This window comes from Cynocephalus volans, chromosome 10 (genome assembly GCF_027409185.1).
Source record: "Cynocephalus volans isolate mCynVol1 chromosome 10, mCynVol1.pri, whole genome shotgun sequence".
Lineage (NCBI taxonomy): Eukaryota > Metazoa > Chordata > Mammalia > Dermoptera > Cynocephalidae > Cynocephalus > Cynocephalus volans.
The window spans coordinates 16,929,466-16,944,948 of NC_084469.1; the positions used below are offsets into that span (position 1 = coordinate 16,929,466).

Below are 15,483 nucleotides of genomic sequence, written 5' to 3' on the forward strand. Positions count from 1 at the left end.
GGATGTCGCTTTGGCACACAAGTGAAGAAACAGGAGGTGGCCTTCAGGCCTCGGGGATGGCTTCGCGGCCGGAAGTGGAGCTCACGTGGCTGTTGGCGGGAAACCCCTGGGTGCGGGGCCTCGGCTCGCGGTTCAGCCGCGCTGGTCTGGGAGCTTTCGGGCCGCCTGGCGCCGCGTCATCTAGAAGCCCCCCCTCCCCTTGCTACGAGTCGCACGCGCGGAAGTAAACACCTCGACGTCATCAGGGAGCGTCTTCGCCTTTCCCCTCCCATCTCCCCAGATCGGTGGACGTGCTCACCTCCGCTCTGGGCCGGGTCTATGTCCCGGTTTCCCGCCGTCGCGGGCAGGGCGCCAAGGCGGCAGGAGGAGGGTGAGCGGTCTCGAGACCTCCAGGAAGAGCGGCCCTCGGCCGTTTCCATCGCTGATAGAGGTGCGGTCCGCGGGACGCTGCTGAAGCCAGCGGGAGTTGCAGCGTGGGGGTTTTCGGGGATGAAAGTACGCCTGTGGCCGGCCGAGAAGAGTGGGGAGGAAGGCGCGGCGTTCTCCTGGCCCTCCAAGTCCGAGGCCAACTTTGCGTCCAGTGAGCACTTTGGCTTAGAGGGGGGCGGTCCCAAACCCAAGTTGGGTGAGAACCTTGCTAGGAGTCAAAAAGTGAGCCCCAACGGCCAAGTGCATTCCGCTCTTAAACAGGCTTATAAAGCCTTTGTTCTCTACCCAGTCATCGCCCCCGCCCCCCTTCGTCGGGCCGCCAGCCTGTCTTTGGGTACAGTATGAAGGGAGCCAGTTTCCAGGAGCCAGTTTCCATGGTTACCCACCACTTGGCCTTCTGGGATATCAGTCACACTCTGAACAGGGACCTAACTTGAACCGTGAATCAGAAGCAAACACGTGTGGCTTCTAATTCAGCTGAGAGTTATCTGCCCTATTCCAGTTTTTGGTCTATTGTTTAATAAAATTGGGTTTTGTGCTTCTGTGTAGGTATGCGTGTATATATGTTGCCTTGTGCTAGGTCTACTTTGTTAGGTACTTTGGGTTATGCGTTAACAAATGCTCAAGTGGTTAGATTTTACTAAAAATTTGTCCTGGGCTTATAACTCTCACTTATGAATTGTACATAATGTGATGTAACTGAGAAGTCATGGACTGATCCCTTCCAGCCTAAAGTTCTATTGCTTTTCTCTTCTCAGTTCTGAGAAATTGAGTCAGAGATCTTTACAGGCTTTTTAATTGCACAATTGTTTTTCCTTTTACTACAGAAGAGAAAGGATGCACCTCACAGGAGGGAGGAACTACTCCAACTTTTCCTATTCAGAAACAAAGAAAAAAGCTTATTCAAGCTGTAAGGGACAATTCGTTCCTTATTGTTACTGGAAATACAGGAAGTGGTAAAACAACTCAACTCCCCAAATACCTATATGAAGCAGGTAATTTTATTCTGGGATAATATTGGGAGTATTTTTTAAATATTCTTTTCTTAAAGGCTTCTGTACTGTATAAATGCCCACTATTTGTTTTACAGTCCCACTTCTTCTCTTGGCACACCTCCCTGTGTCTCCCTTGATTCTTTATGGTCTTATTTCAGATTTAGGAATTAGTGTGGATGGCAATTTTTTTTTCATTTTTCATTACTATAATAATTCCAAATAGAAGAGTTACAGGTAGCTATTAATTTTTTCTATAGAATTAGGTCATCTTGCTATATCAACCATTGGAGATGGAAATAATTTTGAGGTAGAAGGGATATGTTGCTGTACGTTGCTGACATTAGTATTTCTTGGTTCTTTCTCCAGAGCATTATCAGGTAAATATTTTATTCCCTGACTGCCAGCACCAAGCCAGCTAACAAAGTGTCTTTCCTTTTAGTATGAAAAAACTTTCTATTATAAGGGTGGTGAAGAGCAAAGTTATATTTGATATGATCCACATAAAAAATAAAACCTCCAAATTACTTTACTTTTATATTAACTTATTCTAATGTATCAAATCTAAGATGCCATCTATTAAGACTTGCCAGTGTTTTATATGCTGTTAAGAAGGAAAAAGTGCCATCAGTTGTAAGATGCATTTCCAGAGATTTTAAGATGGTGTGAAATGCCTATAGAATCTATGAAAGATTGGTATATTTAAATCCAGTTTTACTTCTGTGGCAAAGGTAAATTTATTTAAGGAAGACTGTGGAGCTTTACGGATTCCTAGGTTTTAAAATTATGGCTTACTGTTTAGAGTAAGTCATTAGACAGAAATTGAAAAAAAAAAAAGTCAAACCTAATTAAAACATGTACATTTTGAATGGTTATTAATATGTATTCTTAATACTTAAATTTCCATGGTGTAAATGTAACATAGTATGTTGTTAATTTGCAGGGTTTTCTTTTGGAAAGATTCAAACAGTTTGTAGAAATAATTTAGCTTTAGTAAGAAGAAGTAATTGCTAACATTGTGTTTTTTTATCTCTGGTTTTAATAGGGTTTTCACAACATGGTATGATTGGTGTGACTCAGCCACGAAAAGTAGCTGCCATATCAGTTGCTCAGAGGGTTGCCGAGGAAATGAAATGCACTTTGGGATCCAAAGTAGGATACCAAGTTCGTTTTGATGATTGCAGCTCTAAGGTACAAAAGTTTTGTTGGTTTTCATTTAGGTACTGTAATCTTACAGAAAGAGTAGAGAAAGTGCCGAAAGATTTTTAACTTCAAAATTCCATATATATTTTAGAGAAACAAACCCTCAGATTAGAATTAATTCTTGTTGTGCATTTCTAATGCTTTAGCTCTGAGTGTCTGATATTTGTCTCATTTTCTTCCTTCTCAATTAGTTTATTAGTGACAATTATGTTTATTTTTCTTAGGATTCTCTCATGTATTTTTAGCTGTAAAGATCCTTGACATGTAGGTTACCTTTATATTGTTTAAAATTTTTATTGTAGTAAAATATACATAACATAAAATTTGCCACTTTAACCATTTTTAGGTGTGCAATTAAGTGGTGTCAAGTACGTTCACAATGCTGTGTAACAATCACCTCTATTTTCAGAAAGTTTTCATTATCCCAAACAGAAACTCTATATCTACTAAACAGTAGATTAAACACCCTGTTTCCCTCTTCCCCAGCCTCTGGTAACCTCTGTTCTACTTTCTGTTTCTACGCATTTGCCTATCCTAGGTACCTCATAAAAGTGGAATCACAAAGTATTTTGTATGTTGTGCCTTCCTTATTTCACTTAACATGTTTTCAAGGTTCATTGAAATTGTTTGTATTCTTGAAGTCAATGGAAATCTGACAACTTAATTAACAAAGTTAGCAAGTATTAAGCATTTTCTATATGCATGCACCAACAAATTTCAAATGTTTTTTCTTAATAGTTAATACTTACAGTTTACATTTTCTCAGGATTTCTTAATCCTGCAGTAGATACAAAATAATCCCTGATTTTCATACGGTCTGTAAATATCAAATATGGCGCAGAGTGACTTTCCCCAAAATACTATCTTTGCCTTCCTAGTGGTCACTGCCAGAGAATTTCTCCTCCTTTTTTTCTTCCCTTGTTTTATGGATATCACTGTTGTTACTTCTAGACTTTGGACATTATTCTCACCTTGTTTGAATGCTAGTCGAATGACACTATTTTTTTAATAGAAGAATGGATAGGGAAAAGGAGAGAGTGAATGGGAAGTGTGCATTTACATTTCTTCTACCTTTTCCCCTGAATCCTCTAAAATAGGGACTGAGGCAGGGAGTTGAATCCCAGTTTACTGTTGTTTCCCCGGCTTGCTCACCTGGAGCCATTGCATTATCTTGCCACTTTCCAATGACTTCATTGTATCTCCTTATTCATGACTTTTGTTCTTTATTCCAGGACACCCATCTTAGTTCTTTGTCTCTGTATAGATCACCTTTTGTAATTTATCATCGTTGTTAAACTATTTTATGAACTCTTTTATCCAGTCAGATTAGTTTGATCATTTATTTTAGGGGAATTTTTTTTATTTTTGCCTTTTTTGGGTTTTTTTTGCAGCCAGCCAGAATGGGGATCTGAACCCTTGACCTTGGTTATTTGGGGGAAAAATTTAGTTGGAGAAGTAGTGGTGAATTTCTGTGATACCATAAGCTGATATACTCTGCTGTTTTAATGTTAGGAAACAGCAATCAAATACATGACTGATGGATGTTTACTGAAACATATTCTGGGAGATCCAAATCTTAACAAATTCAGTGTCATTATTTTGGATGAAGCCCATGAGAGAACTCTAACTACAGTGAGTATTTTCATATATTGATTTTTTTTATTAGCAAGTAGTTTACTTGTTTGGGATAGATTTTTACTGTATAGAAAATTGCCTCCTCTTATATTTTAATCTACTGAAATAGGAACTTCTTAGTCAGGATAATAATATACTTAAAGTAGGTTGGCTGTTAGGTGCACTTGTGACTTATTAGAAATTTACTTTTTTTTCAGGATATCTTATTTGGTTTATTGAAGAAGCTATTTCAGGAGAAGTCTCCTAATAGGAAGGAACATTTGAAGGTGGTGATAATGTCAGCAACTATGGAATTAGCCAAGCTCTCTGCGTTTTTTGGAAATTGTCCAATATTCGATATACCCGGAAGGCTTTATCCAGTCAGAGAGAAATTCTGCAATTTGATTGGCCCACGAGACAGAGAAAATACTGCATATATTCAAGCGGTATTGCCTGGCATTCTTTTTATGTCTTTTTTTAATATCTGTGAATCTCGTTAACTGGGTAGTTTGATAATTCATTTGTCCCCTACTATTTTAATAACGGCTCTCTTGGGTCCTAGGACTTTTGAGAACCAAATTTAATTTTTACGTGGAGCAAGGGGAGGTGGTGATGGGGAATGTCTGTATTTCCACTAGCATATTATGCTTGTGTTTCTTGCTTTAGATTGTTAAAGTGACTATGGATATCCATTTGAATGAAATGGCTGGAGACATCTTGGTTTTTTTGACTGGTGAGCATTCAGTATCAGATTTTAAAATGTTTACTGTTTGTAAGCAAGAAATGTGACACCAGGATAGAGTACTGCCTCTTTTGGGAAATCTGGGCTCTTCTAAACTGTTGCCCTCACTTTTTACGATTATCTGGATAGTTTTTAAATTTATTTGTTTATTTATTTATTTAATTATTTGCCAGCTGGCTGGTATGGGGGATCCAAACCTGTGAATAGTTTCAAATAAAAGATATATAAAACATTAGGTTTGTTAGTAAATATATGTAAAACACACTAACCTTTTAGTAGAAAGAAATTAGGTGGTGAAGTTATTATTTTTATTGGTCTGTTTTATATAGAGCTGTAATCTGACTAAACAATCCTGGGTATGAATGATTAATTCCATCTTAAAAGACATCCCACCAGCTCCTTTCTTATTTGGATGGTGGGATGGTACTGTGTGATAGCAGTATATAAGGTGTGGAACCCAAGTATCATAGACAAGCCTGTGGCATTTTTTGCTCAAAAATAGAACAGTTAAATCCCAGACCAGGGTAACTTTTTAAGTAGCAACACCCTACTGACAGGAATGAATCATTTCATTGCTCATTTTCTACTCTGCTTTGTACTAGTGACAGAAGTGAGACATTGTAACAATCTCTTTGCATTTTGGAGGATACTTAAGTATTTTGAAATATACCTAATGCAGCATCTCCTGGACTTGCTTTCCTGTGTTAACGATTTAGTGAGTCTTCCTCAAATACTGTGTTAATAAGATGAAAGGCTTGAACGTGATAAGAGTTTTATTCCTAGGGTGCTGGCTGGTTAGCTCAGTTGGTTAGAGCATGGTGCCAATACCAAGATCCAGGGCTCAATCCCTGTACTGGCTAGCTGCCAAAAAAAAAAAAAAAAGATTTTTATTCCTTTAGAGACTTAAATTTCTTGGAAACTGGTATTTCTTCTACTTAGAATTTTATTATTGAGATTTAGTACAATTTATGTGTTCATCTTCTTTAGATCAAATAAGAGATTTAAAATAATTATTAGGCAAAACTAATTTTAACCTGAAGTTTTTTTATTCTTAAATTGATCGTTCTATTCAGTTGCTGAAGTTATTTTTCCTTCCCATTTCAGGCCAGTTTGAAATCGAAAAGAGTTGTGAGTTACTTTTTCAGATGGCAGAGTCTGTTGATTATGATTACGATGTTCAAGATACCACGCTAGATGGCTTGTTAATATTGCCGTGTTATGGATCTATGACAACAGGTAATTCCTTACTAGAACAGAAAATTTGACTGATTTTTTAACAACTTTTTATTGAATAATCACATATATATGGAAACATGCACAGATCTTGAGGATTTAGGTCAATAAATTTCACACATTGACCTCACCTTAGTAACCAATACCCAGATCATGAAACAAAACATTAATAGAACCAGTATCCCTTGAGAGAAGTGATTTTTGCTTGAAGTCTTTTCTCATTCACTTTTTCAAGAACCTTGGGTATTCCCCTTGGTATTATTAAGAGTGGGCTATGTCCTCTCCCATCAGAACGAAAATATTGGTGGGAATTATTTGAAATGAGGATTACAGTTTCTTGATAGTAGTACCATAAATCAAACCTAATTTGTCATTGCCACAGAATTTCTAGAAGTCATATATATATATATAGATATATATATAGATATATCTAAGACTAAACACAGTGGATTGTTTTAAGTAGCCATGCATTAGTCTGCTTTTCAAGAATGATTCTGGTTTTTTGTGAATTCAAGCAGCAAATGCAAACTTTTATTCTGATATTTGGTCATTATAAATATTGTTGAGTGAGGTTTAGAACTTGTTTTGTAAAACTTTTATTATAGAATTTGACTAGTAAAATTAAAGGGCAGTTAACATTAGTCTCCCATTTGGAGTTTGACTGGGATTATCATTTAAATGTTTCTGTATTTTATGTGTATTATCTTTTTTGTTGAGTAGGCGATTCTTACCTTTATATTAATAAAAAAAAGTTTTGAAATATATATGTCAGTAAAGAACCACATGCTATTTTGGAAATCTCTTTTATGATGATATTAGTCCTTGCTCTCAATATTAAAGCACAGGTTTCTATTTTAGATTTTTTTTATAAATTCAAGAGAATTCTTAGGGTCATTATTGGAGATTTAAGGTTCTTATTGTTTTGTGGAGATTTGATCCACTGAACCTTTTATAATTTACTTTGTAACTGATAAATTTAAAACCCAGTATGGTTACTTTGTTATTAACTATTAACTAAATATGTATATGCATTTTTTTCTGTATAAAGTAAATAATTTCATTATTCTTTCTGCCACATGGAAAATTATGTTCTGTATCTGCTGTTGTCTCTTGTTTAACTTCCTGAAATCTGATTTTTATACTATTAAAGGTTGCTATTGACTTCCTGTTTCTCAAATCTTTGGCTTTTTTCAAATATTACTCTGTATTTTGATTTTTTGATATGAATGATATTATCCTCCTTCTTGAAATGCTGTCCTCTGGTATCATCTTTAATTATCTGGTTCTCCTGATTACTCTTTCTCGGAGGCTGTTGTTAGCCTTCACTACACTCCCCACTTTTGGTTCACCCTAAATGTGACTCTGTTTTCTTAGAATTCTCTGTTTTGGAGAAGTTGGCTCCTATGTCTCATCTGTCACTTCTGTGGATGACTTGTGAGACCTTTCTCTAGTTCAGTCTCACTCCTGTGCTCAAGAAATCCTGCGTCTCCTCATTGGGCTTTTTGTACATCATATCATCCCAGATCATTCAATCCAAGCAAGTGGCAACTTCCTACTCGTTTTCTTTTACCTTCGCCTCGTCCAGATCATTCATTTTTCTTTTTCACTTATTGCTAGAGTTGGGATCCTCAGTTTGCTTTCCTGAGTTCTTTATATAGCCTGTTTTCCCTCATTTAATTTACCATCCTACCTGCAGTGGTAAGTGTAATTTTCCAAAAGCACAACTCTGATTGTGTTAGTCCTCTGTGCATACCTTCAGCCATTCCCTACTGCCAACTGAATTAAAATACCAATTTAATAACCTGTTGTTTATTATCCTTTTAGCCTGACTTCAACCTGCTTTCAGCTTTAATTCCCAGAGTATGTGGTTTTCTGTGTTGGCGTATGTGTATAAAGGGTAAAGACATGTGACTGGATGAGAGTAGAGCTATTGCTGAAGGGTTTTGTTTGTTTTAGTTTCCCTTCTGATTCCAAGGACACTATGAAGGGTGAACTATTGATGATCCATTATGAGCATAATATTTATCGTAGCATTTTATGACAGTACAAAGAGGTATTCAGATGGAGCTGATGACATGCTGAGTAATGGCTGAGGTGGAGCTGGATGAAGTAGGGAGAGAGTGGCAGGTGCCTGGGAGCTTAGGCTTTCTTTTTAGCCTCGCTAATACAACACAGCACTTATTTTCCTTATTGTTGCTACTTTGGGTGATGGGGAGAGACACTTATAATGTTATTTCCTTTATTTTGTAATATGCTTCAGAGACAGAAAACCACACTTGGGAGTCAGGAGAGGGAAGAAAGTTTTCCCTGCCTGTTGCCTGTAGTAAAGGGCGTTCAAAAATGACCTATATCTAGGTTTAGTGAGTAGGTAGAAATTGTGAGGTGGATATTTTATATTTGCTGTTATTTCTAGGCTAGCCATGAGGGTGGCTGCCTGTTTGAAAAGGGCATCTTAAAATATCTCCCTAATTGGGCCGGCCCGTGGCTCACTCGGGAGAGTGCGGTGTTGAGAACACGAAGGCCCCGGGTTCGGATCCCATATAGGGATGGCCGGTTGGCTCGCTGGCTGAGCGTGGTGCTGACAACACTAAGTCAAGGGTTAAGATCCCCTTACCGGTCATCTTTTAAAAAAAAAAAAAAAAATCTCCCTAATTGACATCCAAAAATTATCATCTGTCAAATGTAGAGATGTGCTATAGAATCCCTTCTGCCAAGGTTATATGATCCTGTTTCCTGGGGCTGGAGTGCCCCTAACCCCCATGCTTTGTGATGTTCTCTCAAGCTCAAAATGTTGGAGTTATTTTTTATTTCTTTTCCTCCTCACCTTTTTTGTGACTCTGTGTTTGCTATTTCCTTAACCTGAACTCTTCTTTTCCCTTTTATTCTCCCCTGACTGGCTGAAATCCTTATATTTCATTTCACTAGTGTAGCCAACTCCATAAAAACCTTTCCTGATTTCTGTCCTCACCACTGGCTTTGATCTCTTCCCCATTAGAAACTCTCTGTGCTTTGCTGTGCCTCTGTGGCACATAACACATTCTACCTTGTGTTATAGTTGTCTCATCCCCTCTACAAGATAATGAACTTCTTGAGGGCAAGTACTATATATTGAGAACATCCTGATTAAATATTTGTTAAACCGAGTTTCCGATTTACTTTCCACTGACATTCTTTTAATGTCTTACATCAAATGCTGTATCTAAAACTTTGTTCTTGCTTCTGTCATACCATCTTTCTCTTCTTACTTCCCTGTTTTTGTTCAAGGTATTGATTGCAGTTTGTGTATCTTGTCATGCACCTAGGGAAAGTTGAACCCCACAAAAATTTAAGAACTGAAATATACCAGTTATTTTATAAATGACAAATATGTGCATGGAATTAGAGAATTTTAGCACTGGAAGTAATTATCTAATTTAGTACTTCTTTGCCTTTTTTGAAGACTTAAATTTTCTTTTAAACGGTAATGAAAACCATGGCTTTTTTCCTCTAGAAAAATGCACATATACCCACATATGTTTTTGCATAATCAGACTTCTTTATTTTACAGATAGAAGCTATGTGATGTTCCTGTGATCACATGGCAAATCTGCACTTAATAACTGGTTATTTATTCAGCAAAGGGGGATAAAACAGTATGTGTTTTTCCAGAATACGTGAAGAAAAGGAAAGGAGCTCTAGCTTGGATTAGTGTACAACATTTTAAAAGAGAAAGACTGCTCATTTAGATAATTACATAAATCCTCAAATAGTTTTTTTTTCTTTCTTTTGTCTGCAAAACAAAACATTACCTCGATATGGCAAGTACCTAGAATTTGACTTTGTCTGTGGTAGTTTCCTTGGATATAAACATTAAAGATGTGGAAAAATAAGGCTAGTGAACTTCACATATAAACTTTTACTTTGTCTGGAGTCTCTGCAAATGGTAAAATTTTATTTCGTCTTATAAAGAAATATGTAATTCATACTTATTTTTTACAAAATCAGCAAATTAAGGAAAATAATTTAAATCACCCAGATCCCACCAACACTAAGTGATAATCACTATTAACAATTTGAAGTATATCATCCTGAACTTTTTTTTACATATTTAAATATATATTGTTTAGTTTTATTTTTTAACAAAAAATGGTGTTATGTTTTATATGCTATTTTATGAGGGGTTTTTTTTGTTTGTTTTTGTTTTTTCTTTTTCAGAAATTTATTATTTTTTTGGTGGCTGGATGGTACAGGGATTGAAACTTAGACTTTGGTGTTTTCAGCATCATGCTCCCACATCTAACCAACTGAGCTAACTGGCCAACCCAAATTTTGCAGAAATTTTAAAAGTGTAGAAAAGTACAAAAGAAATCCATTTCCCACTGTTCAGAATTAACACACTTAGTGTCTCAACATATTTGCTCTAGTTTTCTTTAAGAAAAATTACTTAACTAAGGAAAAAATAATGCTATTTCAACATAAACAGTTCAAAGAGTGTGCAGAATTAAAAAGGTAAAAGTAATCACCTGAAATTCCTCTATTCAGAAGTAACTATCAAGAAAAACATTATTCAGAATCTGTATGTGTGCATGTATGTGTGTGTACACATATAGGATAAGTAGGTAGGTAGATTGATAGAAATACTTTTTATAAGTGAGATTATAGTACTAGTTGTTTTTTAAAAAGTGTTTACTTTTGAATTTACTTGAAGGAATTGTTAAACTTCAAGTAAATTGTTCTTTACCACGTGACATAGTATTTTATAAAAGATTGCTTTAAGGATTAAAAAGCTGAAAAATATTAAGAAGTTGAAGTCAGTATTTTCTTTTTAGACCATATTTGATTGGAAATCTTATCTGTCGACTCCCTGATTTGAAAGATGAGGACCTAAGCACTTTTACTCTTCTATATACTCCCCTTCTGATGTTTGTTAGTTATTTTTATATTGTTCAGATGTATTCATTGTTCACCATCAGTTCTTTTACTATGGTTTTCCCATTCCTAAGTTACTTGTTTGTTAATTTTAGATTGGCTGGATTTTTTTTTTTTTTTAATAGAAGGGCTCATGAGTGCTATATTATTTTTAGTTCTTTAATGTTTGAGAATGTCTGGCTTTTGCCTTTATACTTGAACTACATCTTGGCTGGGTTTTATGTTCTTGGGTCACACTTTCTTTTCCTTAGAACTTGGTAGACGTTGTCCAGTTGTCTTCAGGCATTGAATGTTGCTGCAGAGAAGTCTGAGGCCAGCCTGATTTTTTTTCCCATCCTTGTAAGTGATTTGCTTTTTCTGATTGCCTGAAAATTTCTATTTTTATCCTCAAAGCTCAGTAGTTTTAATTAGGATTTTTTTGATGTTGAGTGTTTATTAAAATTTTCTGGAATTTGATGTGCTCTTTTAAAAAATCAACTTTATTGAGGTATAATTTACATAAAATAAAATATGCCTGTTTTAAGTGTACTGTTCATTGAGTTTTGATACTGTATAAACTTGTGTTACCATCACCACCACAAGCATGATGAAGAGCATTTATGATGTGCTCTTTTAATCTATATATTCAGTTCTTCATTTCAGGGAAATTCTCTTGTGTTGTATCTTTGAATATAGCTTATATCCCATTTGTTAGTTTCTGTACTTTAGGGACACCAGTTCTTCTTATGTTGGATTGTTTCTGTCTTCCATATTTTTAGTTACCTTTTAGTTCGTTTATCTTTTCAGCTGCATTTACTTATTATCTCAAGCCTTCTCAGGGTCAGGAGTTTGATTTTCAGCTGTGTTAATGAGAATTCTCAAGGTATTTTTGACTCACCCAAGTGACTTCTTGAGTTGGGTCAGAGTAAGTTTAGCTTAGCAGCATTGTACCTCTTTGATCTATTCTAGAAACATCTTTTTCCCCCCTTTGATTAACATTTTTTGAAGTTTACTTTTATATCTTTTATTTTTGTTAATTTTTATTTTTTAGAGTATTTTCGATCCACTCAGTTTTTTAAGTTTATTTCACTAACCTATATTCCCTTTATTCACACACAGACACATTTCTGTTTTGGGCTTTTTGGGGCAGTAATTTGGGACAAGAAATTCTCTGAGGAAGACTCAGTTGGCCTTAACATATATTATATACATCTTTCTTAGGAGCTTTACTCCATTCAGAGTGTTGAATGGTCTTTCCTTAATAAGCTTATTTCTTGGTAGACTTTGGAAAATTTTCTGCCTCTACACCAATTTTTCCCCTCCTTGTTAATAACTTCCTAGTACCTTACCAGGTACTAGGATAGGAAGGATGAGGTGTATCAGGATCATTCATAGGTAAGAAAATCAGGGAATAGAGGTAATCAGGAGAATTGCAGTGTTTTAATAAAAGTATTCAATTTTCCCTTTTCTTCCTAGAGAGAGAGAATTTGCTTTAGGAATATAAGTATTTAACTTTTTCCCAACCCTTTATAAGCAAGCATAAAACTTCACGTGTTTATAACAATGTAATATGGTGGTAAAGTGTGTGGGTTGAAATGTACAATATGAAATAAATGCGAGTCTTGTCAAAATAGCCATTTCAGGACTTTTTAATTGATTACAGGAAACCAAATTGTAAGTGAATCAGAAATTTTGCTTGAACTAAAGGCCAAAACAAATTAGGGACTTTTATTTTATTTTATTTTATTTTATTTTATTTTTTTAAAAAGATGACCGGTAAGGGGATCTCAACCCTTGGCTTGGTGTTGTCAGCACCACACTCAGCCAGTGAACTAACCGGCCATCCCTATATGGGATCCGAACCCGTGGCCTTGGTGTTATCAGCACCACACTCTCCCGAGTGAGCCACGGGCCGGCCCAAATTAGGGACTTTTAGAAATGGGTTGATTGAAAAACAGACTTGATTATGAGTAAATATGTTCAGAAAGAACATTTCTAATTAATGTAGAATTTTAGGGTAAAGTGGGATTTTGAACACAGAAGGATCTTAATTTATTATTTATATAATGCATTTTTAATTCATCAATTTATTCAACAACGATTTATTGAGCACTTACTCTGAGCCAGGCATTGATCTGAGTACTGTGGATATGCCTTAAATGAAAGAAAGCCCTTGTCCTTGTGGAGCTACATTATAGTAAATAGGTAATAAATAAATGTGTAAACATATAATTTGAACTAGAAAGTAGTATGTTACTCATATGAACCATCTAGAAGAAATGAACTACCTAAATATATGAAATGCCTAAAAAATAATATTAACCCTTATCCTTTTCATCAGTCTTCAAATATGAAATAAATAGGTTTTTTAGATTTATATCAAAATACTCTACAGTTATCTTTTATGAGGTACCTATTCTAGTACTTTTTTACTTGAGAAATTAATTTCTCAGTAATATGGAGGAATAACAACATTGCTTAACTTTGTTTTAAATTTACCTGTCTCTATGGAAATCTTGGGCCAACCACTTGAGCTTTTTGGGCTTTAGTTTTCTCATCTATAAAATGAGATGGTTGGCCAAGTTCCATTAATTTAAAACCATACTCAACTATGCTACTCTTTTTCTCCCTCATATTAGTTCAACTTTGGTCTGGTTTATATATTAGGGGCTGGCCAGTTAGCTCAGTTGATTAGAACATGGTGTTGTAACACCAAGGTCAAGGGTTTGAATCCCCACACCAACCAGTTGACAAAAAAAAAAAGAGAAATATATATTGGGAGTAATGGATCTTTGTAAGATTTTATTTGAAAACAGATTTTTACTTCATTTTCAATAGGTTTTCTTGGCTGCTGGAAAGAAAACAACTCGAGATTGTTCATGTACAAAAAGTGAATTTTCTAAACTAATATGTGCATATGTTCTGGAAATCAAATGACTATCAGGCCTTTAAAAAATATAAAGTATATGTATGTACTACTTTACTAATATATAATAGTAAACACATTTAAAATAAAACATTTAAAAGGATGCTATGAAATATATAGATGGAAATGCTAAGAGTTTCTTTTCATATCCCAGGAGCTTGGCTTGTGTACTCCCTGGAATGATTATTCATAATTTTTGGATATCATTGACAGAGATGATCCACCAAACTCTCTTGCTTTGAAGGTCATCAGTCTTTTTCTTCATCCGACCTCAGCCACCCATTGAAATGCTTACATCATAGAATTTGTTATTACCATCATTTCTGAATCTCAATTTTAGACATTTGCTCTCTGATGATTACTTACCCTTTTTCTGCCAACTCACTTACTCTGTTGTTCCTAACTCAGCAATTTACAGAATGCACTGAGACTTGTCTTTCACCAGTCTTCACTTATCTCCTTTCTCCCATACTGCAATAATTTCCTTGCACACATTCTTATTTCTTTTGCCCTGTTTTCTGCTTAACCTGGCAGGAGAGCAAGAGTGACCAGAAAAAAACCCATCTTTCTATTTATTTCACAGTCATGACTGTTAAGGCCTGGGAGGTGCCAGGAACCTAGAAATACTCTTGTCTGTGCTCATGGCTGATTCATTCTTTTCTCTTTTTTTTTTTTGGGGGGGGGGGTGTTGGTTGGCCAGTAATAAGGATCTGAACCCTTCACCTTGGTATTATAATACCCAGATATAAAGGATTGAGCTAACCAGCTGGCCTCACACTTTTCTCTTTTTAGGCTAGCTTTCTCTTTTTCATGTACATTAGTTACTTCCATATGGGTCACAAATTTATTTTCCTCTTTGCAAGAGACTAGCCTAATCAAATTGAACATCTCTTGGACCTTATTCCAAATTCACCAGAGAATCAGATTGGCCTTGCTTAGGGGAAATGTTTATCCTTGATGGTATAAACTATGTCCAGAGGAGCAAGGTACCATACTACAAGCATGGCTGCTGGGGCTCACTGTTTGGAATGTGTGGGTAGTAGAAATGAGTGTGGTGTTACTTCTTTTGAGAAGTAGTCATGAGTTAGGCAGACACCTTCAAAAATAAAAATTGCTTATCTAATCAGTTTTTAAGGCAGAGTCCATGGATGGGCTTCAGAGAGTCTCTGAATACCCTGAAATTGTTTGAAATTTCTTTATGTGTGTATATATGTGCCTTTTAATGGAGAGGAAGTCCATGGTTTTTCTATATATCCTCAAAGGGAGCTATGACCTAAATAAAGGACTCTGCTGTAGGAGTTCTTTTAGCAATAATAACCTGTGATTGCATGGATTTAGAAATCTTAGCAATGAAAAGTAAAGAAAAAATAGTTTTTGCTATTATATTTTGTTTTTTTAAAAGATGACTGGTAAGGGGATCTTAACCCTTAACTTGGTGTTGTCAGCACCACGCTCAG

General features: G+C 35.7%; 1 protein-coding gene across 2 annotated transcripts in view; it reads left to right on the plus strand.

The window, feature by feature from the left end:
* The first annotated feature begins 266 nt into the window (after positions 1–266).
* Positions 267–15,483, plus strand: part of DHX40 (DEAH-box helicase 40) — a 39,621-nt gene continuing 24,404 nt past the window's right edge. Inside the window, exons 1-7 of one of the 2 annotated variants that reach the window (XM_063110441.1) lie at positions 267–430; positions 1,257–1,424; positions 2,467–2,612; positions 4,137–4,256; positions 4,457–4,684; positions 4,905–4,971; positions 6,085–6,216. In XM_063110441.1, coding sequence (XP_062966511.1) covers positions 319–430; positions 1,257–1,424; positions 2,467–2,612; positions 4,137–4,256; positions 4,457–4,684; positions 4,905–4,971; positions 6,085–6,216 — 973 coding nt within the window. In that variant the 5' untranslated portion in view covers positions 267–318. The other variant, XM_063110442.1, reaches the window with a different exon arrangement.